General features: G+C 39.2%; 2 protein-coding genes across 8 annotated transcripts; one reads left to right on the top strand and one right to left on the bottom strand.

Moving 5' to 3' along the window:
• The first annotated feature begins 945 nt into the window (after positions 1-945).
• On the top strand, positions 946-17,389 carry LOC143881956 (uncharacterized). Of its 3 annotated transcripts, XM_077385316.1 has the most exons (10): positions 946-1,235; positions 1,339-1,460; positions 10,207-10,414; positions 10,505-10,734; positions 10,804-11,075; positions 11,152-11,403; positions 11,603-11,794; positions 11,883-11,957; positions 12,273-14,768; positions 16,953-17,389. In XM_077385316.1, the coding sequence occupies exons 1-10, from the start codon at positions 1,084-1,086 to the stop codon at positions 17,253-17,255; spliced, it is 4,302 nt and encodes a 1,433-aa protein (XP_077241431.1). In that variant the 5' UTR covers positions 946-1,083; the 3' UTR covers positions 17,256-17,389. The 3 variants fall into 3 exon arrangements, with proteins under 3 accessions (XP_077241431.1, XP_077241430.1, XP_077241432.1); XM_077385315.1 differs by having other exon boundaries at positions 10,505-11,075; XM_077385317.1 differs by lacking the exon at positions 16,953-17,389 and adding an exon at positions 16,719-16,944 and having other exon boundaries at positions 10,505-11,075.
• Positions 17,390-18,926: 1,537 nt separating this feature from the next.
• LOC143881957 (putative magnesium transporter NIPA6) lies at positions 18,927-23,801 on the bottom strand. Of its 5 annotated transcripts, none has more exons than XM_077385318.1 (10): positions 23,511-23,801; positions 23,156-23,305; positions 23,001-23,057; positions 22,560-22,650; positions 22,310-22,470; positions 21,961-22,088; positions 21,746-21,883; positions 20,073-20,165; positions 19,854-19,971; positions 18,927-19,409 (listed from the first exon to the last, which is right to left on the bottom strand). In XM_077385318.1, the coding sequence occupies exons 2-10, from the start codon at positions 23,277-23,279 to the stop codon at positions 19,267-19,269; spliced, it is 1,053 nt and encodes a 350-aa protein (XP_077241433.1). In that variant the 5' UTR covers positions 23,280-23,305; positions 23,511-23,801; the 3' UTR covers positions 18,927-19,266. The 5 variants fall into 5 exon arrangements, with proteins under 5 accessions (XP_077241433.1, XP_077241435.1, XP_077241434.1 ...); XM_077385320.1 differs by having other exon boundaries at positions 22,560-22,620; XM_077385319.1 differs by lacking the exon at positions 23,511-23,801 and adding an exon at positions 23,438-23,497.
• Between the last annotated feature and the right edge of the window lie 1,874 nt (positions 23,802-25,675).

Below are 25,675 nucleotides of genomic sequence, written 5' to 3'. Positions count from 1 at the left end.
ATATGTGGATTTTAGAATTCACGTTTTAGTTTAAAGTGGTGTAAAATTCTGGATTTTACGATTCATTATCCTGGATTTTAAGTAAGAAATCCAAGTTTTGGAAATCTCTCCCCCATCCCGAGATTTTAAAACCTGGAATACGGGACGATCACCTTCTCTCATCTCCTATTCATGATTTTTGAGGATCCAAGATTCTAAATCCCGCGTATCCAAATGGACCCTACAAGATTCAAGATATTGGGAAAAATTGTAGGAATGCTAGATTCACAGGTGCCTTTGCAAAAGAGAGAGCAAAGGGCGCCCCTAGTGGTCAAATACCACTAAAGTCATTTATGATATCAAATTTCAGTGCATCTTTAAAGGGATTTGGCCAATGGGAGCAAAGAATTATGGAATAATAAAAAGGGAAAAATACAGATACACCCCCTCAACTTTCTGACATTTTCAACTATAACCCTGACTTTTAAAAGTCACCAACTACACGAGGTTTCAATTTGTATAAGGTAGACCCCTCAGTTGACATTTCATCCATATATCGTAGGGTTAAGATGATCCTATGGAGCTGATTTTTTGGGCACACCCTATCTATGTCAGGGCCCATCAAAGGAACACTTTGGATCATCCAAACAATGTGGGCCCAATGTGTTTTTGGTGGTATGGGGTTTGGAGGGGGTATGGCGTCTTCATTAGCATTGATAGTGTTTCAAAAGAGGGGGTCTACCTTATACAAATTGAAATTGAGTTTGTGACTTTTAAAAGTCAGGTTAAGAGTTGAAATTGTAAAGTTGAGGGGGGGGGGGGGTGTAACTGTATTTTCCCTAATAAAAATTAACTATAGTTTAATTGGCTTGTAATTTTCCTACAAAACAGGAAAAAACTTTCCCTGGAAAGCAATTCTCAAGATAAATTGTTCTTGCATCCAAAATCAAATAAGTGTGGCTTTTACCGGCGGAGCGTCCAGAAAGTTCAGAAGGCCAGAGCATCAAATAGCAGAATCGAAACCCTAAGATTTATCTTGAGAATTGAATAGCAGAATCGAAACCCTAAATCTAACCCTAAGCTTGATCAGAGGAACCAGAACCGATGGAGAGCTCAGGATCGGGAGAGCTCCAGTGCGTAGGGAGATTAGAGATCGCAAATCCAAAGCCTGTGGGATTCATATGCGGAACACTACCAGTTCCAACAGATGAATCCTTTCGTCTTTCTCAATTCGTTCTTGTACCTTCCGCCCAAACGTAATTACATATTTTTCTTTCTTCTCTCTGCATTTCCTTTCTTTCTTTTTTCTTCTTTTTTTCAATGGCATAGATGAAATCAGTGTTTTTCTCTATCTTCTAGGGTTAAGGCTCCTCGTTATCAGATGCTTCCGACGGAGACAGATCTCAACACTCCTCCTTTGCTCTCGAATTTACCAGAGAAGGTTTTCCCAATCGCTTCCATGCCTGCTAAAACCAGTGGAGGTAAGTCTCTGTCATGTTCCTTGATCATTCGAGTTCTTCAATTTTAATACGGCGCTTGGAAGAGAGACTTGATTAATCTCACGTCCGGGGAGATATTCTCAAGAGCAATAGAAGATTAGCAGAAGAATAAGATGTTTTTCATTGATAATTTTCCAATAGAAAGTTACAATCATTTTTATTCTCCAAAATCCCTCTCTCACATTACTTTCCTAAACGTAATAGAATTGTAGCCAATTCTTTCCTAACCCATCACTTTCCTAACAAATCTTTATGTAGGGGTGTCAATGGACTCAGACGGTCCATTGGATAGTCCGAATCAGAACCTTCATAAACAGGATCTAGGCACATTAGAAGGACCCATGGACATATTTTGGATCCTCTTCATAAAATCTGAAATCTAAATTTCGGATCGTGATCAAGACATGGCAAAAAAAATTCGATGGATAGTCACGATCAGAAGTCCTTTTACTAAAATATCCACTAAATATTTCTTATAATAAGTCTTAAAGGACGGGCATTTTCATAAAATTGAAGCAAATATCGCTTAGCTTACGGCTTTCCACTTTCCCGCTTTTCCAGACATCTTTTTTCTATTCCTCTCTCCTCAATAGGTTTTTCTTTCTGTAAACTTGCCACTCATACTCAACAAGGATTAGTCACTAGAAAGTTTTACCGTCACGTAGCCTCGAACATTGGAGTTCTTTTCAGCAATAAAATCCTATTCTTCATCAAAATCATGAGTTGTTATTAAAAAAAAGTGACTAATTCTTTTCTGAATTGGGGAAGGTTTGGGGTTTGTTTCATATGAAGAAAGTTGAGATTTTTTGCTGTTTTGTAAGTAGGACCTACTAGGACACTCTGATGGATGGACCGATTTGAAATGGATCGTGACCGGGACACAATAAATAGGATCTGAAGAACACTCCGAATCCGATCCGACCGATAAAAGATTTGAATGGATCGTAACTAAGACTTAGGTGGATCCGATCCGAAGTGGATCCGTTGACACCCCTATCTTTATGATAAAATAAATAAGCACTTTCCTGAACAAAAAGTCCTAATAAAGCTAAATAAACCAATAGCCAATAATAATAAAGATTCATTCTAAATCTCTAAATATAAAAAAACTACTAATAGATACTATCTAATAATATCTAATACTTTCCTATCCCAATCGTATCAAATTTCTTCCGCTTCTTCTTTCTTTTGCTACTTGAATTTTGATTCGGTTTGAATGAATCTGCTTTGCACTTATGTTCCTTTTATTACTAAAAAAATGGACATGGTATCAAATAAATTGAAAAGAGGGAAATTTCAGGGGACTTTTCGATGGGCGATCTCCTTAGTTTAAGCCCTGTTTGGATTGAAATTTAAACTTTTCTGTTGGGAAAGTTTTTCTTGGATTTTTTTTTCTTTCCACGATTTAGAAGGAAATGATAATTGTTATAGTTAATTTAAAGGATGTTATCATAAATTGAAGACCCTTCTAGGTAAAAATTGAGTAGGGTTGGTTCAAGTCATCTTCTTTCGTGTGTGAGAAAAGTAGGACCTTTTGGAATATTTTTCCTTTCCAAACTTTTCCATGAAATTCCTACAATCCAAACAGGGGCTTGGGGGCAAGCTCTTTACATGAACTAGCTTGATTTGCCAACCACATCTTGATCCTCGCCCTGTTTTCTTATTTATTAATCTTACACAAGGTCCATACTAATTACTAAGTAACCCTTTCAATGTTCAAGGTCGCACTATCTTTGGCCTTATCATTAACAGAACATCCTTTTTTCTGGATACACTCTAAAAGTTGGAACTGAAATCCAACTATCAAAGCATGATCATTCTTTAAGGGAAATGATAAATGCGACCTTTTTCATCACTTGGGACATCCAACTGCATTGTACGTGGCAATCTGGTCACTTCATTCCTTCAAATGTGAAATACAGTAGCACCTTTTTCAGTCGTAGATACATTGTAGCTGGGTGTCCCAAGTAATGAAAAGGGGCGCATTTATCATTTCCCTTTAATTAGAACAGTCACTGTATCTGTTGGGAAAGTTGTCTTATTTCCCACCCATGTGGGTTACTTGGGTGGGAAGGCGATAGGCAACAGGCAGAAGGCAAGATTGCAAAAAGGAAAGTGGGTATTTTAGGAAAACCCAAAGTCTATATAAGAGAGTACGTGAGTCACTTTTGTGTGGCTAGAGAAAGAGGGTGAAAAAGAGAGAGGAGAGAGAGAAAGAGAAAGAGAGGAGAGCGAAAAAGAAGAGAAAGTGGGCTTTTCTTCTTGAGTTTTTCTGTTGGGGTTTTCTTCTTGGGTTTTTCTCTTGGGTTTTCTCTTGGGTTTTCTCTTGTACGGTCTTGGTTTGAGAAGCAAGGAAACGGTTGCGGGTTTGTGATTAATCCATTGTAATCCTTGTATTTGTTTTTCTCATAGTGGTTCTCACCCGTGGAGTAGGCTTGGCTGAAACACGTAAAATCTCGGTGTTCATTTTTTGGCTTGTTTGTTACTTTTACTTTTCCGTTTAATTTGTGCACGATTGGATCGTTTTGCCCGGCGGATTTTCTCAACAAGTGGTATCAGAGCTGTGGTTGGAGCGATCGTCAAGGTCAGGAGGAGTGATCGTGGGTGTTGTGGTTGGATCGCGACTAGAGCGATCTTTGGGAGTAAAAAGATTTTCCAAGAAAGATTCTCGTTCGAGGTGAAGCGCTACACTGAGAAGTGCGAAGTAATCTGAGATGGCGGTAAAATCAAGTTCTACTCAGTTCAACATCGACATATTTGATGGAAATGGTAGTTTCACCCTATGACAGATGAGGGTGAAGGACATCCTAGTTCAACAGGGCTTGGCTAAGGCGTTGAAGGGAAATGATGGGAAGCCGGAGAAGATGACTGATGCCGAGCGGGAAGACATTGAGTCGAAGGCAATCAGCACGATTTGACTATGTCTGGCAGACAATGTTATGCAAGAACAGGTTTCTTCCGCATCTCATTCGATAAAAGCGACGGCATGACTTCCTCTAACTTTATCGTATCCTTGCCATATCGTATCCTTACCATATCGTATCCTTGGCAGACAATGTTATGCAAGAACAGGTTTCTTCCGCATCTCATTCGATAAAAGCGACGGCATGACTTCCTCTAACTTTATCGTATCCTTGCCATACAGTAAAGTTGTCACCAGGTTTTCATATGAATCATGAAGTGAAGTAAGAACAAAAGGGCCTTGTCTTCTTCCTTCAACTTTCTATCAACCTTGTGGAGTTAATCCAAAAGGCCTTTGAACCGTAATGTGTTCCGGAAGATCCCCGCCTTCCTGCATCTTCAGCCAGTACAATTGCCGCTTCAAATACAACTGGTTGGCCAAGCTTTTGACATATAAAGCTTTTCCAACTTCTCCCATAATTTAGGCGTATCTTCCTCTTCCACAATGGTTGGTTGTTCATGGTGGGAATCAAAGAGGAAGGTCGTCTGACAGGGAATAAGGAAAAGGCAGGTCATGATCCAGGGTCGGCGGAAATGGCGTGCAATGTTACCGTTGCAAGGAATATGGCTACATCAAGCGGGATCATCCTAAGCGAGCTGACCAGGCGGACAATGGTACTACGAATACGGCGGTAGCGGTAACGAATGAGCAGGCTGAAGAGTTTGGAGACGTTCTCTCACAGTCTGCATAGGTGATCACACTTCTCATCATGATGAGTGGATTTTAGATTCAGGGTGCTCTGTTCATGTATGCTCTAGGAGAGAATATTTTGATACGTTCTAGGTGACAAAGGCGAGTGTAGTGTCCTTGGGTGACGAGTCTACTTGTGACGTCACGGGAGTTGGAACAGTGAAGATCAAAATGTTTGATGGAGTGATTCGTACTTTTGGTGGTGTGGCGTATGTCCTAAAGATACGGAAAAATCTACTATCTCTTGGCCGGTTGGACTCCAGAGGTTTCAGGTTTTCAGCTGCAGGTGGAGCTATGAAAATCAAATGTGGCTGTATGGTTCTGATGAAAGGAGAGGAGTGTGGCAGATTATATCGTCCGGTTGGGGACACGGTGACTAGTGTTCCTAAGATCTCGATGGCTAGTTAGTTGGAAACAGGGTAATTGGGTGCGCACACGTAGGGTCTCTTTCACAGTTGGTGCAAAGACAAGTTTCCAGGTTGTAGACGATGATGATAAGGTGATAGTACTTGCGTTGAGGAGGATGGATCGATATCCCTCTCCAAGGTTGACTAGGTGAGTCAACGGGTTGGCAGCTACACATGTGCTTTGGTCGTATTGATCAAATCGGGAGGAAGCAGAACCAAGATGATTCGCTGGTGTGTAGCTGGTACTTTGAAAGGCCAATGGTGGTTTGCGGTAATAGCGGACCGGTGGTGACATCAATGGAAAATAAGCCAAGGTGGAGATTGTTGGGAAAGTTGCCTTATTTCCCACCCACATGGGTTACTTGGGTGGGAAGGCAAAAGGCAAGATTGCGAAAAGGAAAGTGGGTATTTTAGGAAAACCCAAAGTCTATAAAAGAGAGTACGTGAGTCTCTTTTGTGTGGCTAAAGAAAGAGAGTGAAAAAGAGAGAGGAGAGAGAAAAGGAGAAAGAAAGGAGAGAAAGTGGGGTTTTCTTTTTGGGTTTTTCTCTTGGGATTTTCTCTTGTACGGTCTTGGTTTGAGAAGTAAGGAAAGGGTTGCGGGTTTGTGATTAATCCATTGTAATCCTTGTATTTTGTTTTTCTCATAGTGGAAGATCGTGTTTCTCGCCCGTGGAGTAGGCTTGGCCTAACCACGTAAAATCTCAGAGTTCATCTTGTCTTGTTTGTTCCTTTTACTTCTCCGTTTAATTTGTGCACGATTGGATCGTTTTGCTTTCTCAACAGTGTCTATCTTAGTGCTATACAATTCAGGGGGAAATTGTATGGTGAATTCACCGCCTACATTATCCCTTACTACCACCAGTGCTAATGCTCTGGTTTACCAAAGGAACATCCATCAAAATTAAGTTTGAACAATTTACTCATAGAAGGTTTCCATCTTCCAGGTGCACTCTTTCAAAACCTTATACTAGTTTGAACAATTTACTCCATAGTGAATACCTTGCCTTCATAACTCTTGGAATTTCTTACAAATGGATTCTCAGTAAATATTGCATGTTTTTATCCTCTCACCATGAAACGCTCATCCTTAGACCTAAAGAGCATACCATTGTGCTCTGTCATAATGAAGCGTGATGAGGCATAAAGAAACACCAAGCTCAACTTCCTCAGAATTCAACCTCTTCTCAAGAAAGGACCAGATGGACACATTCCTCTAATAGTAATGCTATTTAGCACTACATCATCTGGTAGACCCTAAACAGATTCAAAAGAAGTGTGAAATCCTTTTTGAAAACTGAAAATGAATAGATAGATAACCCACCGCTTCTTTTGATTTCTCACAAGATACAAATATATGCTGGGAATCTGTCATTGTGGCGAGTAAGGGGGTCCACTGTTAGTATCTTGTCAAGAACTTCAATCTCATAAAAACAATAACACTGGGAGGTCACATGATAGATGTGACCTCCTTGTGGGGACTATAGAGCCACCACCACCTACCAATCAAAAGACTTAAGCCAAAAGAACCCAATTGGACTCTACGCTAAAACATTCTTTACTCCTCCCTAGTCCCTACTAATATAGATTCCTTCCGTTAGTTTCACCAAGATCACTAAGGAATCAATCTTTTAATATTAAAATGCTTTCTAAACATAATATCCCAAACCACCTCTCCCACCTACTGTATCATAAATCAACAGCTTTAAGGGTCTTCATCTTGCAATCCATTGGACAGATTACTAAATGCTAGTGGCAAAGGAACGTAGCATACTGTGGGTCTAATCCTATCACTTTGGTACAAACCGACTAAATGTTAGAGGCAAGGAACATACCATAATATGGATCTAATCCTGTCAGACTACTTTTTGGGAACTTTGGATCATGAAATGAGTTTTTTTATGGTGAAAATTTTATTAAGGCAAAAGCCAATGACCGACGTGGTCAAAGAGAATACATACCTGAAAGCAATACAATAATTAATAAAAGCAGGAATAAAACAGCCATCATAATATCCTCAACGGAGCCGTTAGTCAAAAGTCAAAATTGCTTCTCTGTCAACACCTGAGCTAGCCATAGCCCCCGCTTCCTAGTTAGCAGATTGTCAGACATGCCAAACCTCAGTGGCATGACCATCTATCCTGGATCTCCTCTAAAGCTTATGCAAATCTCCATTGGATTGTGTTTTCGTCTCGACTAACATGTCCGAGTGTTGCTCCAATGTAGCATGAGTGCTTTATTGCTAGACCCCTTGGCATTGGACTCGGCCTTGCCTTTGATGTGGAGCATTGGCCATGTTAGCCATAATCGAAAAAGTGTGTACAAGGCAATCCTATGGACATTGAAAATGTACCAAGACATCCAAATGGAAATAGACTGACACTACATTACGTAACCGACAACTGACTGATCTGGGATTGACCCTATGACCTAGGATAATACTAGAAGCACAATTCCTACCTAAAGATGTCCTAACAGACAAGAACAACTAACCTAGACTCTAACAGGAAGTATATCAAACACCTAGATGACGCGTGGAACTAACATGAGCTCTGAGCTCTGATGCCAAATTGGTGCAAACCTAGGGTTCGTAGACTATTTTATGGGAAATGTGAAGCATGTCCTAACAAACAAGAACGATTAACCTAGAGTCTAATGGGAATTTGATCGAACACCTAGATGGCGTGTGGCTATGGAACTACATGGAATCTGAGCTCCGGGCTTTGATAACAAATTGGCGCAAACCCAGGGTTCGCAAACTATTTTATGAGAACTTTGACGCATGTCCTAACAGACAAGAACGACTAACCTAAACTCTAACGGGAATCTCGGTTTCGGTTTCGATCATTAGCGAAACGGAAACATTTCGGTTTCGGTAAGAAAATTCGGCTAAAATTTTGTAAAATCACATAAACATTTCGGTTCAAAATCACGGCCAAAATCCATGTAAGATTCTCGACTGTTGTTTTTTCTTTTTATTTTTCCCTTTTTTTAGCAATAACTTAAAGGAGTCTCGTTGTTTTCTCTCTTTTTTGCTGGTGGAGTTATTTTTTGTCAAAATTTCTATCAAACTGTCGACATTTCGATAGAAACTTAGCTTTTTTATATGAAAAGTTACATGTTTCAGATGGAATCCCAAAATTTCGGTCTCGAATTTTCAGATAAAATCCCAAACTTTCGGGTGAAATCTTGTATTTTTCCGAAACCAAATGGATTGCGTTTCGGTAGCCGTCGAAATCTTAATATTTCAGCCGAAACGAAATGTTCTGGTTAAAATTTAAAACCATGTTCCTACTTTTACGGGTCTAGCTAATATAAAAAGTACAGTAACTAAAAAATTGAAAGGGTAACTATCTTAAGGATACCTGTTTGAATTAAAAATGAAAACAAACCAAAATAGAAACTCCCTTTACTAGATCTAGACTTCCTAAACTAGAACTAACCATTTAGGAAACTCCTTCGTTCTTCTTCCAAAACAACTCAACTTTTACAGTTTTACTAAGTAAGCAACCCTCCTAACAATGCTGAAGTATACCATTCAAAAAAAAAAAAAAAAAACAATGCTGAAGTTTCCACTTGCTAAAATACTCAAAATCCAACTGGAGCAAGTTAGTTGCCCCCCTTTTCAAACTTATGAAAATTGCAATTTGGGAGAATAATTAATTTATGACAATTTGACCAAAGCCAAATTATCAAAATACATTTATCTCTCCTGCACCTCACAACCACCCTTATGCTTAGTAAGGACTTGGTGGGCCCCACTACTTTAAATTGGTCCTTAAATACTTGATGGTCCCCATTATATGTCCTCCAATAGATAAATGATTTCCTTTCAACGTCAACAATTTCTTTTAAGCCCTTTCTACCATAAGATCCGACAATGCTTTTGAGGACTTGCCAATACAACCAGAGATCCCAATACTAAATCGGCCTTCATCTAGGTAGAAGTTTAATTTTCTAGCCAGATCCACATCTTATATTTACCTCCATGACCACACCTTTTCCAATCTTCCAGTGTCGAAACAAGGTTGTCTCTACCCTACTATTACCCTCAAGTGAACTATCTGATCCATCACGCTCCACTGAAAATAGCAGTACCATCAACAAACTATAGTTGAGAGATTTGAACATTGGAATTTAAAGTTCAATCAAGCTGTGGGTTTCTTTTTTCCCCAAATTGTCTTTCACTTAATAGTTTTGAACTTTTGATCAACTACTTCACATGCATCTGTAGGCATCAACGTCGCATTTGAGGTAACCTCAATCACTGGAGCTGATTAAGTCATTGTATCTTCAAATAATGCAAACACAATAGCATTCATGTTCATGTGTTTGGTACTTTGGTGCCATTCAAAAAAAAAAAAAGTGTTTGGTACTTTGGTCTTCCGTTCTAGATTCTCTATATCATTACAAAATGTGATTGGAACAAAAGTGAAGAAAAAGGCATTTGTTGGACGTATTTTATATGGTCCAAAGTGGACGTATTTTATATGGTCCAAAGTTTCACTTTCTAAGTTGCACCGTGTTGCACATGTTTGGAGGTGATTGATTCACATCTCTAGCTACAACACTCGAACATATATTTCTTGACGCTTCTATGAATTCCTTTCCTTAAATCCTCTCTTGGGATTCCAACATCTGATTATAGAATTGGTTGCTGGAACTTGACAGATCTATGCTGGGAAAGTGAACCTGTCTGTCAAAATCTTGCAAAAAAATGTGAGGCGCTTGCTGTTTCGGGTCTTGCGGAGTATGGAGATGAGATAGATGTGGTTGCTCCCACTGATATCCTGAAGCAGATTTTTAAGATACCTTACTCCAAGGCTCGATTGTCTATCGCAGTTCATCGTATAGGACAATCACTCGTTCTAAATACAGGGTATGTTGTTGACTTTGGCACTGACTTGTCTAGCCTATCGTAATTCATAACTGCAATTCCTTACTGCTTTAAAATTTTCACAAAGAATAGGCCAGATGTTGAAGAGGGAGAAAAACTGGTTAGAAGACAAAGCAGCCAATCTAAGGGTGTGGATCAATCTCTTTTTTTGAATTTTGCCATGCATTCAGTAAGAGCAGAGGCTTGTGATTGCCCACCTGCTCACTATGTGCCATCAGAAGATCAATCAAGCTCCACCATTTTACCTGGACATTTTGAAACAAGTGATGGTTCTTTTGCATCTTCTTCCTGTTCAACACAAGGTAGTAAGTCTCAGTATTTTGATAAGAGTGTCGGTGGCAGTCGAAATGAAGGATACAATCGTCATGCAGAGTATTCGCAAGGGAATGATGACAACTTCTTTTGGAGCAATAAGCAAAAAAACAGGCACAATGCATTAAAAAAAACTTCACAAGTTGGTGAAAATCCCAGATGTCCAATCCAAGAGTCTGACAAGTACCGAAGAGTCGGCAATGATGGTTTTCTAAGGGTTCTATTTTGGCAATTTCACAACTTTCGCATGCTCTTGGGCAGTGACTTACTTATGTTCAGTAATGAGAAATATGTTGCCGTGAGCTTACATTTGTGGGATGTTGCACGTCAGGTGATGAACGTCTTTCTTGCATTTTCCCTTCATTTTATGATTTCTACTCTTTATTCATTTTTTTTTTTGCTAGCAGGTTACTTCATTAACATGGCTTGAAGCCTGGCTTGACAATGTCATGGCAAGTGTGCCCGAGCTGGCCATTTGTTACCATCAAAATGGTGTTGTTCAAGGGTACGAGCTTCTGAAAACAGATGATATATTTCTACTCAAGGGCATATCTGAGGATGGCACACCTGCATTTCATCCTCAAGTTGTCCAACAAAATGGCCTTTCAGTGTTGAGGTTTCTTCAGGATAACTGCAAGCAAGATCCTGGTGCTTATTGGGTATGTCCGTGTGGGTTCCCAACTTTCCAGGGTACCCCAATAGTTGATAAAAGTGTTTTTTTTTTGGTCTTGACGTATCTTCTTTTTCATTGAGATGGAATTTTGTTCTATTACACATTGGTCTTTTTTTTTTTTTTTTAAATTGACATATTTCACTGTGCAAATGAATTCATAATTGTATCTGATTTTACATTCTCAGCTCTACAAGAGTGCTGGAGAGGATGTAATTCAACTATTTGATCTTTCTGTTATACCTAAGAACCATTCATCTGAAGATCATGGTAAAAGGGATAGCTCTTTTCCGTCTCTGATGCATAGAGGGAGAAGTGATTCCTTGTTTTCGCTGGGAACTCTTCTTTACCGTCTCGCTCACAGGCTATCTCTTTCGAAGGTAGTGGAACTCAAAAATTGTAGTAATTTATTTCGTTGTCATTTGGACCATGCTGAGATGAGCTAATGATTTGTGGTGCTTCCTGCAGGCACCAAATAATAGGGCCAAGTGTGCAAAGCTTTTTAAAAAGTGTTTGGAGTTCCTGGATGAGCAAGACCATCTGGTATAGTAAATTTCCAGGTTTAAGTTTAGGGAAATGACCCCCCCCCCCCCCCCCCACAAACGTTTTCTGAGAGAATGGTTCACCGAGGATAAATTCACCCCCTTTAACATTTTTCTTTGCCTTTAAAACTTAACGAATGACGTTGGGTGGGTGGGTGGGATATCATTTTCCCGAAGTTTAATACAGCTTTTTTGTTTTACCAAAATGCCTTGCTTGTGTTCCTCATATTAGCTATTTTGGTTGTTTTGCCACACTCGCATTTGATTTATATTCACAAACAGTAACATGCTTATGATGAATTATATTTTGAAATAGGTGGTCCGTGCATACGCTCACGAACAATTTGCACGATTCATTTTGAAATGTTACGAGGAAGTGGACTTAACATCTGAATCTGTTCTTTTAGAAACTGAAGTTACAGTTACTGACGTAGAAGATGGTTCCTCGGAGATTTCAGTAGGAATGTTTGAACCCATTGTCCAAGATAAGATGCCGTGTGAAGGTGCTGAAGATATACCCTCACCTAAAGATGGAATAATTCTTCAAAATTCACTTCCCGAAGCATCTGGGAAGATGATCATAGATTCAAATTTATGCCCACCCAGAAACAATCTTGCATCTAGAGACAAGGAATTGGACGCTATAGAAGGCACCATGCCTGGTTCCAACAACCTTGCAGTGTGCCAAATCTCTTCAACTTCTTCGCACGTGGTTCAAACTGTTGCGGATCCAATCTCCTCCAAGTTGGCTGCTATCCATCATGTTTCTCAAGCTATAAAATCTCTCAGATGGAAGCGCCAACTGCAAAACACTGAAGGGGAGCTGATTGATCTTGGAAACAAAACTCAGGATAGATCTCCGCCGTCCCATTTTTCTGTATGTGCTTGTGGTGATGCCGATTGCATTGAAGTTTGTGATATTAGGGAATGGCTTGCATCATCAAAAATGGATCATAAGTTATGGAAACTTGTTCTTTTGCTGGGAGAATCTTATTTGGCTCTTGGACAAGCTTATAAGGAGGGTGAGCAATTACAGCAAGCTCTGAAAGTTGTAGAATTAGCATGTTCTCTTTATGGGTCAATGCCGGAACATCTCGAAGATGCTCAGTTTATCTCGTCTATGTTCAGTAGATCTTCATCCCAGGCAAAGTTAAAAGATACAAGTGGCAAGAGAAATTCAGTTATAAATGCCTCAGCCAAATCAAATTCCAGTTCCATCGAAGAATGCGATACAATTGATCGTATCTCTTCCAATTATTTATTCTGGGCCAAGGCATGGACACTTGTTGGGGATGTTTACATTGAGTACCACAGGATAAAGGGTGCAGAAATATTGGCAAACCCAGAAGGAAAAGGTTCTGGCAGTGAGTTAAGGGTGTCAACTGAAGTTGTGAAAGAGGTCAAAAGGCTGAAGAAAAAGTTGGGACAGTTTAAGCAGAACTGCAGCATTTGTTCTCTAATAAACTGTAGCTGCCAAAGTGATAGGGCAAGCAGTGGTAACAGTGCAAGCAGCAGCATGGGAGATGTGCGCCCTTTGACTTATGGCAAGAAACATACCAGAAAATCAAACATGAAGAACTCTCCGTATTCTCCATGCAAAGTGGAAAATGCAAATCTTTCTGAAAGTGAATATGTGCAGAGAAATGGGAATGGTATGACACATACACATACTTGTTGTCCAACTACAGATAAGCTTAATGTAACCTGTATGGAAGTTGATTCTGGAGGAACTGAGGGTACCTTGGAAATGCACAGTATGGGTTCTAGGTTGTCTGTTGGATCTGAAACTCATATTCAAGATGCACCCAAGGCGAAAAATGGAGGTATCTTCAAATTTCTTGAGGGTCCTATTATTGGAGATGTTGAGAACAATCTCTCGGTTGCCATCAGCTGTTATGATGCAGCTATGAAAGCAATGGGTGGAGTTCCTAATGGTTCAATAGAATTGCAATCTGTAGTTAAAAAGAAAGGATGGGCATGTAATGAACTTGGTCGATATAGACTTGACAGCAGAGACTTAAAAAGTGCTGAACTTGCATTTGTAGATGCTATTAAAGCTTTCAAAGAAGTCTCTGACCATACCAACATCATATTGATAAACTGTAATTTAGGGCATGGGCGAAGAGCATTGGCCGAAGCAATGGTATCCAAGATGGAAAATTACAAGACACGTGAATTCTTCCAGAATGCATACAACAAAGCTTTAGAGACAGCAAAATTGGAATACAGCGAATCCATAAGGTACTACAGTGCAGCTCATTCCGAATTGGATGTAGTTGGGGAGTCAATTCCAAGCAGCTTGCAAAGTGAAGTGTATACACAATTTGCTCATACATATCTGAGGCTTGGAATGCTTTTGGCAAGGGAAGATATTTCCGCAGAGGTGTATGAAAATGGAAGCCTTGAAGATTTGCCTATAGGTCATATTCATCTTAGTGGAGAGAGACCTAAGAAAGAATTGAGTAAGCGTGAGATCTCTGCCAATGATGCTATTAGGAAGGCTTTGTGTATATATGAATCACTGGGTGACCTACGTAGACAAGAGGCTGCCTATGCTTATTTTCAACTTGCTTGCTATCATAGGGATTGTTGTTTGAAGTTTTTAGATTCAGATCACAAGCAAATCAAACAATCTAGAGGTGAGGGTAGCCTTCTTCAGAAGGTTAAACAGTATGCCTCTCTAGCTGAGAGGAACTGGCAGAAGTCCAGTGATTTCTATGGTCCTAAGATGCATCCCATCATGTACCTGACTATTCTAATGGAGCGATCGGCCCTTTCTTTGAGACTCTCGAACTGTTTCCATTCTAACACAGTAAGTTTCTCTGAAACCTCTCTTTTGAGTATTTTAGCTGTTCACAACTAAGACGTCTCCTGACTTTTGAAGCTGGTTTGATGTTGCTGCGTTTTTTTATTATAACTGGTTGAATCTTCATGTGAGTATTTTTCTGCTGCAAGTGTTGGTTTTTAATTTTCTTTTCTAAATGATATATGGTTGTTTGTTTTCGGAAGAGCAAAGTGTCTTTTCGAACTGTTTTGGATTTTTATGTCTCCAAAAATGGTTGTCATGCACCTCAGCAATTAGAAATGCAATTCATTTCTTAACCAGACAGAACATATTTAGGTTGACTCGCAACGTTATATAAAAGACTGAATGTTGAAATCAGTTGAAAAACATATTTAATTACGCTCCATCTGGGTCCATTCTACTGCATATGTAAACCAGGCTTCAGGTTTTCCATCCTCAACTTGGGGGTGTTCTGAGGAATTGATATAGATATGGAGTGTAGGCAAGCTCGGACATATGTACTCTTTTTCGAGTTTTAATGAAGTTACCATTTATCAAAAAAAAATAGGATACTTCAATAGTTATCTATTATTTAGTTTGTTCTTAATTTTATCAAAAAAAAAAAAAAAAAATCTCTTAAGAGTGAATTCTCAAAAATTGTGGAACTCCTGTTTCCACTACCCCTCTAATCATGGTTGTGAAGATTGATAGATCACTTGAATCGAACTAGAAACCCCCTTGAAAATCCTCTTGTTTCTCTCTTGCCAAACCAACCACAGAACCATAAACAAAGATAGGTTCCTTAGAGCTTTACCTCTGGGTGGCCTTGGAGCTGAGGCCCACGCCTCAATTAAGGAACCAATGTGCTTGGTTAAACTCAGGTCACTCCGAGTAGAGAGAAAATGAAACTCCATACCTGATTGGCAAGGTCGCACTGAATGAGGAGATTATCAATAGTCTTAGCATCCTCCACACATGATACAAAGGATAATGGTAACGTAGTTCCTGTTCCTCAAATGATCAGCTGTAAGAATCTTACCCAAGCATATGCCATCCAACAAAAGGTTAGCACCCAAGATGGAGCTGGAATTTTCGAACACCCTCCTAGAGGCAGCACACACATTGGAAAACCCACCAAACTATGGAGAACGAACTCATCGAAAATAATCCATCCGAGCACCCTTTCCATAGAAAGAATCCCTACTGCTTTGCCTAATCTAGACAATAAAGACTGTCTTCAAACTACCCAATAACATCTCCACCAAGTCCACTTCTCTCTCAATGGGGTTCCTGTGAAATTTGACGACCCACACTACTTTTGTTGTTCTCCCGTTTGAATGACACCCCCACTTGCCTCACTGGGAACTGTCACTTTGAACAAATGTACATACACCTCCTTCAATCCGTTCACAACCCTGCTGGTCCAACCCAAATCGAATCCAATCCCTAAGCCCACATGGAATCTATGGGCTGCCTGGACAGGCTTCTCACATCTCATGATATCTCTCCAAGCTGTGATCCCTGAGTAGCTGTAACAATCATCCGAAGGCCAAGAGTTACTTCTCAGAACATTCCCCATCATTATAAATCAGAAAGGGGAAAGAGATCCACGATGCATGAAGCCCCAATGGTGGGAAGAGGGCATCTTGAGACCGTTGACAAGGATGCAACAATGCAATGATGATTCTAATTTTTTTTGTTCCCCCTAAATCCATGACAAAAGGCTGCTTGGGGCTACTAAACTTTCTGTAGATCCTTCTGTTTTTTAAAATTCCTTGGGCGACCAATTTTTGGCCACTTCAATCTCGTCTTGATCGGCAACCACTATACAAATTCTACCTACTCTTCATAATATTAGTCTAAGCTGTTTAAAAGAACTTTTGATCCTCAAACTTCTCATAAATTCACAGTATCTTTGCGTACACTTCATGAACCAATCTGAGGTCCCACTGATCTCCATCATCATGGTCCTTGCAGTAAACAACTCTCATGGTTCTTCGGGAAGAATTGGAGTGAGGGAGTTTCAGCGGCTGGAAGGAACTTTTGACAGAGCATGCCCAATAAAAATAATTATAGTGATGTTTTTCTGGTTTCCAAAAGCATAGTTTTGGGATGACATCGAATCTCTCTCTCTCGGGTTACACCTTACATCACAGAATTCAGGGAGAAATTCTTGCATCTGTGTAACTCTCTTTGCTTGTTTTGTTCCAGATGCTGGAATCAGCTCTATCCCAGCTTCTTGAAGGTCGTCTCGTAGTTGGAGAAGATTGTGATTTTTCTGGCAATGAGCATACTGAGATTCAGGTAAAGTTTTGGGATCAGTTACAGGGACTACTAAAGAAGATGCTATCAATGGCCATTTCTGGAAATGGGAGCAAATCTTCTGCTGCCGCTCAGGTGACTGCAACCAATAGAGCTGGAGATGTTGGAAAGCTCAGGGAGCTGTACAAGATGTCTTTGAAGCCAACTGGTTTGAATCAGTTGCATGCTATGTACCAGTTCTGGGCCTCATGAATTATCAGGGATTAGTCCATCTCACCACAATCATCTATCTATCTGTCTATAATATAAATGTTTCTTTCCTTTGTTATTCATTTCTTTTCCTATTTTGTTGAAAAACTTCTTCCATGAGAAAATTTTTATGGGAATTTTTCTCTGTTATTTTTAAGAGTAAAGGGTTTATGTGCTCGAGCACAGATAAGCTTATCTGCGCTCGAGTGCAAATGCAGGGTGGGCCCACATTGTTGGGGGGAGGGGGGTGATCCAAAGCATTCATTTGGAAGGCCCTTTCATGGATAGGGTCATCTTAGGGTGTCCATTTGTGGGGTGAAAAAATGGGCAGATTAGTGGGCAAATAGTATCCGTCCATTTTCACCCCCACAAATGGACACCTTATGATGATGCAATGAATCTGATATTTGGTACACACCCCATCCATGATGGGGCCTTTCAAATGAATGCTTAGGATCACCCCAACAATGTGGCCCCACCCTTGTTTCTTGCACTCGAGCGCAGGAACCCTTTTTCTCTATTTTTAAACCTCATGCTTTTATTGGAAAATTTTACATATCATTTACTGCAATGATGAGCAAAAAGGGGTGTCTGCACAGTTTTTCTTGATTGCCATCATTGTTTGGGTTGTTAGGAATTCCTATAACAATGTTGCAGATATCCATTCCCAGTAATTTCTAATGAAAGTCTTCATTTCTCCATTTCTCTTGATCTTTTGGTGGACGAAATCTGCTTTCAAATCTTCATGTAAGAAATTGCTATAAAAATTGGTTGGATGGGATTTTTTGTTGTTGTTGTTGGTATTCTTATTTTGACCCTCTAGTTTCAGTTGAAAATGTTCAAATCCTTCAAGCTTTAGTAGCCTGCCAAAAGAGGTGCTAAACCATCGACTTTTATCAGCATTGATCATACTGCGCTGGCTGCTCATGGAGATCCCTCCAGGTTTCCATTTTTTTTCTAACCCTATTCTTTATTTTCAATCCTGGTCTGTTCGTATGTGTTATGATATTATTCGTTTTGTATCAGTAAGAGAAACTATTTTTAGATTGGATTCATGGATGATGTAGAACTGATTCAACTTGGAAAGGTGTGCTTCTGCCTTCTAGCTTGTGGAATTCTACATAAAGTGGGTGAAAAGTCCCAAGTTTTCTCAGAATATAGCTTAACGAGATAACTATTTCAATGGAGAACTGTTGATTAGTAGGCATGGCAAGAGATTGCAGTTCACAAGTGTTTACAGGAGAAAACACTACTTGCATCTCGTTTTGCTAGCGTGCAATGAATTAACAAGAACTATACAGTGAAAAATTTTACCTTGTAGAAGTTACTCCAGTCTCTAAAATGGGCATAAAACTTTTTTGCACTTAATAATGGGAGTAATATTTGCTTTACGCTGTCTCCTCTCTGAGAAATAAAAAACAATAAAATAAGGAAAGATCCTCAGTTGATACATAGAAGAGGAGGAATAGTATAACATTTCTTCTGTCAATGAGGTTAACTATTAGCCTGCAAATGAACGGTGAAAAAAATCATCCAAGACTCTTAAAACAAAATGGGCAATAACCATAGTCTGATCAACAGGTAGGACCCAACAAATGAACGGCTGAGATCTTGCCCACATATTCTACTTGATTGTTTTAGGCCCAAGCCATCCTATTTTAACATTAAATAAAATAAATAAATTTCTTTTTTTTTTTTACTCACTAACAAGACCAGAGTTAAAATGGAGTCCATCTACAGTTGGACAAGAAAAACAATGAAATCGGCTACAGCAAACCTTGCTCTTAAGAAAGAAAAGAACAAAAGGAAAAGGAAAGGAAACTAGGGCCTGTTTGGTTGATAGGAAAATGATGGGACGGAAAAAAACAATAATTACACAAATGTAGGTTGAACAAATATGGAAAGGATCCTGGAGCTGGTAAAATTTCATCCTCAAGTATGTACAACAAGATTGCAGATTCCCAAGAATTCTGCCTGCCTTTTCAAGGTTTCCCTTTGAGAAGAAAATGAACAGTCAATCCATCGTCAAAGAGAAGTAGTCTGGTCGGAGGACGGTGATGAAATTGGCAGCTAACACGTCGTCATCCTTGTGCTTCCATACTTCCGTGTTTGTTTGCGTGTGCCATGACATCTTTGGTGAGAGCGGCGTGTACAGATCTGCACCGCAAAATAATGATTACACAAATATAGTATCCTCGTAGAATCGTGATAAGTAGTTTTTGGTTGTTAACTCAAGTAGTTTCCTGGTGCGTAGTGTCATTATCAAAATAAGGTGGATTACCAATAGAGAGAGCGAGGAGCGAGAAAGAGAAGAGTGATAAACCCTAAGACTTACTAGCAAAAAAAACTTTTTTTTCAAGTTGTTATGGTGGGGCACAAAACATACCACATTGGTAGACTATGGAGAGACAAGGTAAGTAGTCTCCTAGTAGTGTGAATCAAAACATGCAACCAAATACTACTAGTAGATGATGTGGCGCTCCAGAACCAACCAAAACACCTATTAAATCCTAGAAAATTTCCAAACAAGCAGACCCTAAGGTTAACTTCATCATCATTGGCATAAGGTGTGGTTGAGAACATGCATGGATCTATAAATACCTGTAACGAGGGGCGGATCTGGATCTCTTGTAGCATGCAACAGAGTAGTCGCAGAAATCACAGTAATCAATCCACAAATCTCTGATGCTATGCTACTTGCACTTTGACCAGAGAAATCCTACATGATAAAAGTGATGTTGTAGATGAGCTTGTGCAAAAAAGGAATATCTTGAAAAAGGTAAAATAAAAAATTTGAGGTGCATAGGATCACAAGAATACCTTAAACATTATGGCATTAGCGAAAAGTGTGAGGGTTGTGAACATGGCGTAATAGATAGGTGAAACAACTGCTGTGTTGAAAGCAGCCAATGCCTGAAAACATTACATGCAACCAGACATTCACTATAGAAACATGGGAGTTTCAGAATTAATGTATATTCAGGGCATAGTAGTATTTTATGCATAAGAATCAGGTAATACATTATAATTGAGCACATATAAGCATATCAAATAAAATGTACCTGGAACTTTTGTTAACCTAATGTACATGTACATGGACCAGTAGACCCTTCACCAACTCATGGCAACTTCGCCCCCTTCTCCTTGTAGTCACAAATATCTCAACTTCTTCAAAATATCATGATTTTATTGTGGCATCTTGATAAAGCGACGAGAATCCCAACATAATCCCGAGATTTTTAAAAAACTATCATGATATTTTCATTTTTAACATTTACCGTGAAAAATTATCCGAAAGTAACAAAAAAATATTAAAATCTCCTGAGAAATTCACAAGGCAAATATTTGTGACTACTTGCACTAATGCAATGTGCTGCTCTAACCAGTTATCCTTGATTCCCTACAAGTTTTCACCTACTTGAAAAGCAAGCATGGGAAACACTCCTCGTAGGGCCGCAGAACTATTAGTATCATGAGGCATATGGAAGCTAACGGTTTTTGTTGCTGCCTCAAGTTCTGGTACTTCTTTCTTCTTTTCTTTTATATTTCTTGACTAATAGATACAAACATATCAAGTAAAATGTACCATTTTGTTAACCAAATGTACTTGTACCAGCACCAGTACCCCTTTACAAACTAATGGCAACTTTGCGCCCCTCCTTTCTCTTTGTTACCATAAGGCTATGTGCTGCTCCAACCAGTTATCCATTGTTCCCTACAACATTTCACCTACTTACTCAAAAAACAGGCATGAGAAACACGCCCCTAGGGCTTAAACTATTATGTGGTAAATGCATGCTAACTGTTTTTGTAGCTGACTCAAGTTCTGCCACTTCTTGTTCCTTTTTTTTCTACTTCTAGACTCAGACATACTCAGTAAGTCAGATATTAACCTAGAATAACTGTCTTACCTTCCTATAATACTTCATCTTGCTTAACATATCACATACACTATCAGTATCAGATTCAAGCTTTGGTTTATTCAGAAGGCTACTATCAACCAATAAGAGTAGAGAGCCTACTACACAGCTGACAGATTCCTAGATAGATAGAAAGGGCCCAATGGAGAAATGAAGGAAATATTAGCTATAAACTTCGGTCGACGTTCAATTCTAAGGGACCAAAGTCCACTCCCACCCTAACGGGTTGAGGGGGTTGATGAAAAATGACAACTTTGAATCGATGCTCATTGGTGGAAATAGCTTGAGTCTGGAAAGGTGTGAAATACCACCCTTGCATATTGCCACCCCACAAAGCATGTTACATTTTCAGAAGTACTCTGTAAGTTGATGCCGTGCTCGGGAACGAGTATTTTACTGTTGTTAGAGATATATAAGTTTTCTGAAAACTTCTGATCGCTAATGACAAGATTAAACATGAAAGATGAAGATATTCTACTTGTTACCATTAACATAGAACCCTAAGTAACACATCGTTTCATCTAACAAAGCAAAAAAATGGTACTTACTTGCAGCAATTACATGGAAACTGACCTTGTTTAGAAAATTCAACTGATAGATGATACATGTGACTGCGACCGATACAAATATCCATGTCTGGAAATAACCAGCCTGGCTTATACCCTCGAACGTGAGTTTTATTGCAATACCTATAGCTTTTATACTCACAATCTGGAAGAAACCATAACGAAAATCAAAATCAAAGCTAATGAAGGAAGCAAAACAACATGGTGAAATTCTACAATTACCGTCAATGATCCAATTACAGAGCAGATGCTCAGGTAAACCATTATATTTGTCTGCCCATAGCGTGGGGCAAAATAAAACATCAATACCAATGATATAGTGACAGCTGAAGCCGCATATGAAAGAAATGCTGCATGAAACAAATTAAGCTGTCAAGGCACAAGCTATAATGAAGGTAAATGAACAAGGTTTATGCTCTATTTGTTTTGGATTTTGAGAACCAATAATGAGCCCAAAACTGATTATTGAAGTCAAAATTAAAAGTAAATTTGAGTAGAATAATCAGTTTTGGACTCACAATCGGTTCTCAAAACCCAAAACAAACGGGGCCTTAGAGATTCTCCAACATACCGGGTTGGGTCGCCAATTCCCAGATTTCTTCCACTGAATTCAGAGTACTTTCCTCAGGCGCGTGAAGCACAATAACTGTAGAACCCACTATGCAAAGAACACAACCCAGCATCCCCATTCTCTGCAATCTCTCCTTCAGTATGAAGTGGGCTAAAACAGCACTGCCCCATTTTCACAAACACCACCCAACAACTATTTCATTTACTTTCTACTCTCCAAATTATCTAAAACATGAAGAATTCATTCTCACCTCACAATAATACTCAATGCGCCTAGGGGCGTTACCAGCACAGCAGGGGCGAAGATGTAAGCTGCAAAATTGGCACTCTCTCCGAAGAGCACTATCATAATTCATAAACTAAAATCAAGAAACCCTTCATGAATTTCATTTCTAGTTTAACTGTTTAAGACCACTATCATACTTCATAAACTAAAATCAACAAACCCATTTCATGAGTTTAAGACCACTATCATAATTCATAAACTAAAATAAACAACCCATTTCATGAATTTCATTCCTATTTTAAGACCACTATCATAATTCACAAGCTAAAATCAACGAACCCACTTAATGAATTACATTTCTAGTTTAAGACCACTATCATAATTCATAAACTAAAATCACTAAACCCATTTCATGAATTTCACCCTCAAGTTCAAAATCCAACAATTGCCAATAAACAAAACTTACTAGTTATCATGCCCAGCCACCAGAGGGGCTCTTTCAGATACCCATAACCACCAACACCTTACAAATCTCACAAAAAACACAAGTAAGAAAAAAAAGTGAGATTAGGGTTAGGGTTTCAAATCCTTATTAACTCTAAGCACTTATATTGTACTCACCTTCACCAGCTCGCTTAAGACCCTTCTTCTTGATAATAAAACTCGCCCCAATAAAAGCACTCGAAACAACAGCTAGTATAAACCCTTTTAAATTATCAGCACATAACACCGAAACTTTGGCCATCGAATCAAAACCCAGTTGAAATTCATCTGAAAATAGTAACAGATCATTCGAAATCAATCTTTCTATAGACAAATTGACATCAAAATATTTCAAAAAAAAAAAAAAAAAATAGGGGGAAAAACAGGGGAGGGGAAAAAACGTATTTTTTGCAAGCCTACATTTAATTCCAACATCAAAAGAAAATTAAAAGAGGAGAATTGAGGAAGGGAACTTTGCCTATTGTTTTATTACCCGTTATTCTGCACACCTCCTCTGTTTCTAACCCTCTCTGCTAAGATGCGCCATGAAGGGTCCATCACGGCCGTTGAAAATTGTAAGAAATGGAGTGGAATTGAAAGAGATTGTTTGATTCTTTTTGGGTTGTGTTGTCTTTTCCATGGTTGATATTTCGAGGGTTTTGTGAGAGTTTGGGCGAGAGGGAGAAGCAGAGGGTGGTGAAAGTGAAGTTTTAAGAGAGGGGTGTTCGCTAATGTGCGCGGGTGGGTTCTTGCTTAGGAAAGGGGGAAAGGGATGCAAATCTGATCTAGTTTTGTCTGAAGCTGCTTAGATATTTGGAGCACTTTTAACGGAAAATCTTCATGCACACGTCATCAAATTGATGGCTAATGATATTGACACTACTATGTTTTGATAATTGCACTGAATCAACTTGTCTTTTATTATTTTTACAGATGTCAAAAGTTGTTACAGTTTCCAGAAAGCTCGCAAGACTTAATTAAAAAAGAAAAGAGAAGGTGAGCTAGTGCAATTATTAAAACATGGTTTGTGCCGATATCATTAACATTTTCTAATTGTCAAAAATGGGTATTTATATTTGCACTGCCATGTTTTAATAATTGCACAAAGTCAGCTTGTCTTTTCTTTTTAATTGGCTTCAGAGAGCTTATGGGAACTGGAATTAACCCATGACCGCTGTTTACATGATAAAAGATAGGGATCTGCTAGCATCCACCGCAGAAGGCATTTCGCGGATGGAAGCCAGCAAATCCCAGCTAGATAAGTCGAGTTAGTGAAATTATCAAAACATGGTAGTGCCAACATCAGTAGCCCTAAAATAAAATAAAGAAAAAAATCCGGAATAAGCAGTGCTGGTGGGGTCCATAGCTTTGATTATCTAAACCGTTCATCTGCTGGGGCTAGTTATATATATATATGGGTGGACAGATTCTCTGCAAGGCAGTCTAACGACTCTAACCCTTTGATTTGTTGTATATTCAGACTGTAAAATAATAGAATGGGCACGGACCCACATTTGGTGGAAAAATCTCTCTAAATTTAGGGTCGTACGACAAACAGCTATACGTGGAATGCCTTCTGCGTATAACTCGAAAAGAAAAGTACGGAACAAGAGTCCAAAATGCAATGCAAAATAACTCGAAAGAAAAAGAAGAAAAGTACGGAATGTGGGCTCAAGTTTCGAGGAGTTACAAATTTCGGGCACCTTTTAAAACAAGAATCAAACACGGCTATTCTTCAAAATTGGATGGTCAAAAGACCCTGATACCTTCTGGCATCAACAGAAACGTCATTCAGCTTCCTTTTTTATTACTGTCCATTAAATTAGCGCAGATCACAAGGCATCTTTTAGTTCGTTTGAATGTGTATTTAAACCTACATAACCTTGGGTTCATTTCTATCTTGGTGGTCTGAAATAACTAGAGACGGATGGATGCTTAATACGTGTTGAAAAACTTTTTGGAACGCTGACGCTTTTATACACAGCATGTTTGGTTTGGATTTAAAATCTTTCTTTAAACCCAGAGTCCACTGTGTTCGTTTAAATCTTGGTCATCGCCAATATGCATAGACGGTCGGATCCACGAGACGTGGACATCAATATGGAACGGTGGTGTCCTCTAATAATATCACCTCTCTGACCTCTCTGTATGAGATGCCACTGGCGTACCCATTATTTCCGCTTACACCATATTTCCACCGGCGTACCCCTCTATAATCCGGCGGCGTACTCTATAATCTGGCGGCATACTCGATACGTTTGGAACTTTGAACCCAGAAAATCAGGCCGCGTACTCTAGAATCCGCCGGCGTACCCATTATTTTCACTGGCGTACACCCTATTTCCACCGGCGTACCCCTTGATATTCCGACGTCGTACTCTAGAATCCGGCATCGTACTCGATACGTTTCGAACACATGTTTGAACCCAGAAAATCTGGCAACGTACTCGATATTCTGGCGGCGTACTCTAGAATTTGCTGCTTACAGATTATTTTTGCTTACACCTTATTTCCGCCTGCATATCCCTTGATATTCCGGCGGCGTACTCAATTGCCCCCCTAAAATTTATGATTTTTTTTATTAGGCTTAAGACGATAGATTTATTTTGATTTTTTTTTCCGTCAAGTTGGCCTCCTAATTTCGGGATTTTTTATTAA

The sequence above is a fragment of the Tasmannia lanceolata genome, unplaced genomic scaffold (genome assembly GCF_043159265.1).
Source record: "Tasmannia lanceolata isolate RefF3 unplaced genomic scaffold, GAP_Taslan_0.1 ptg000007l, whole genome shotgun sequence".
Taxonomy (NCBI): domain Eukaryota; kingdom Viridiplantae; phylum Streptophyta; class Magnoliopsida; order Canellales; family Winteraceae; genus Tasmannia; species Tasmannia lanceolata.
The sequence above is the reverse complement of the archived record's forward strand: the minus strand, read 5'-3'. Positions and strand labels throughout refer to the sequence as shown.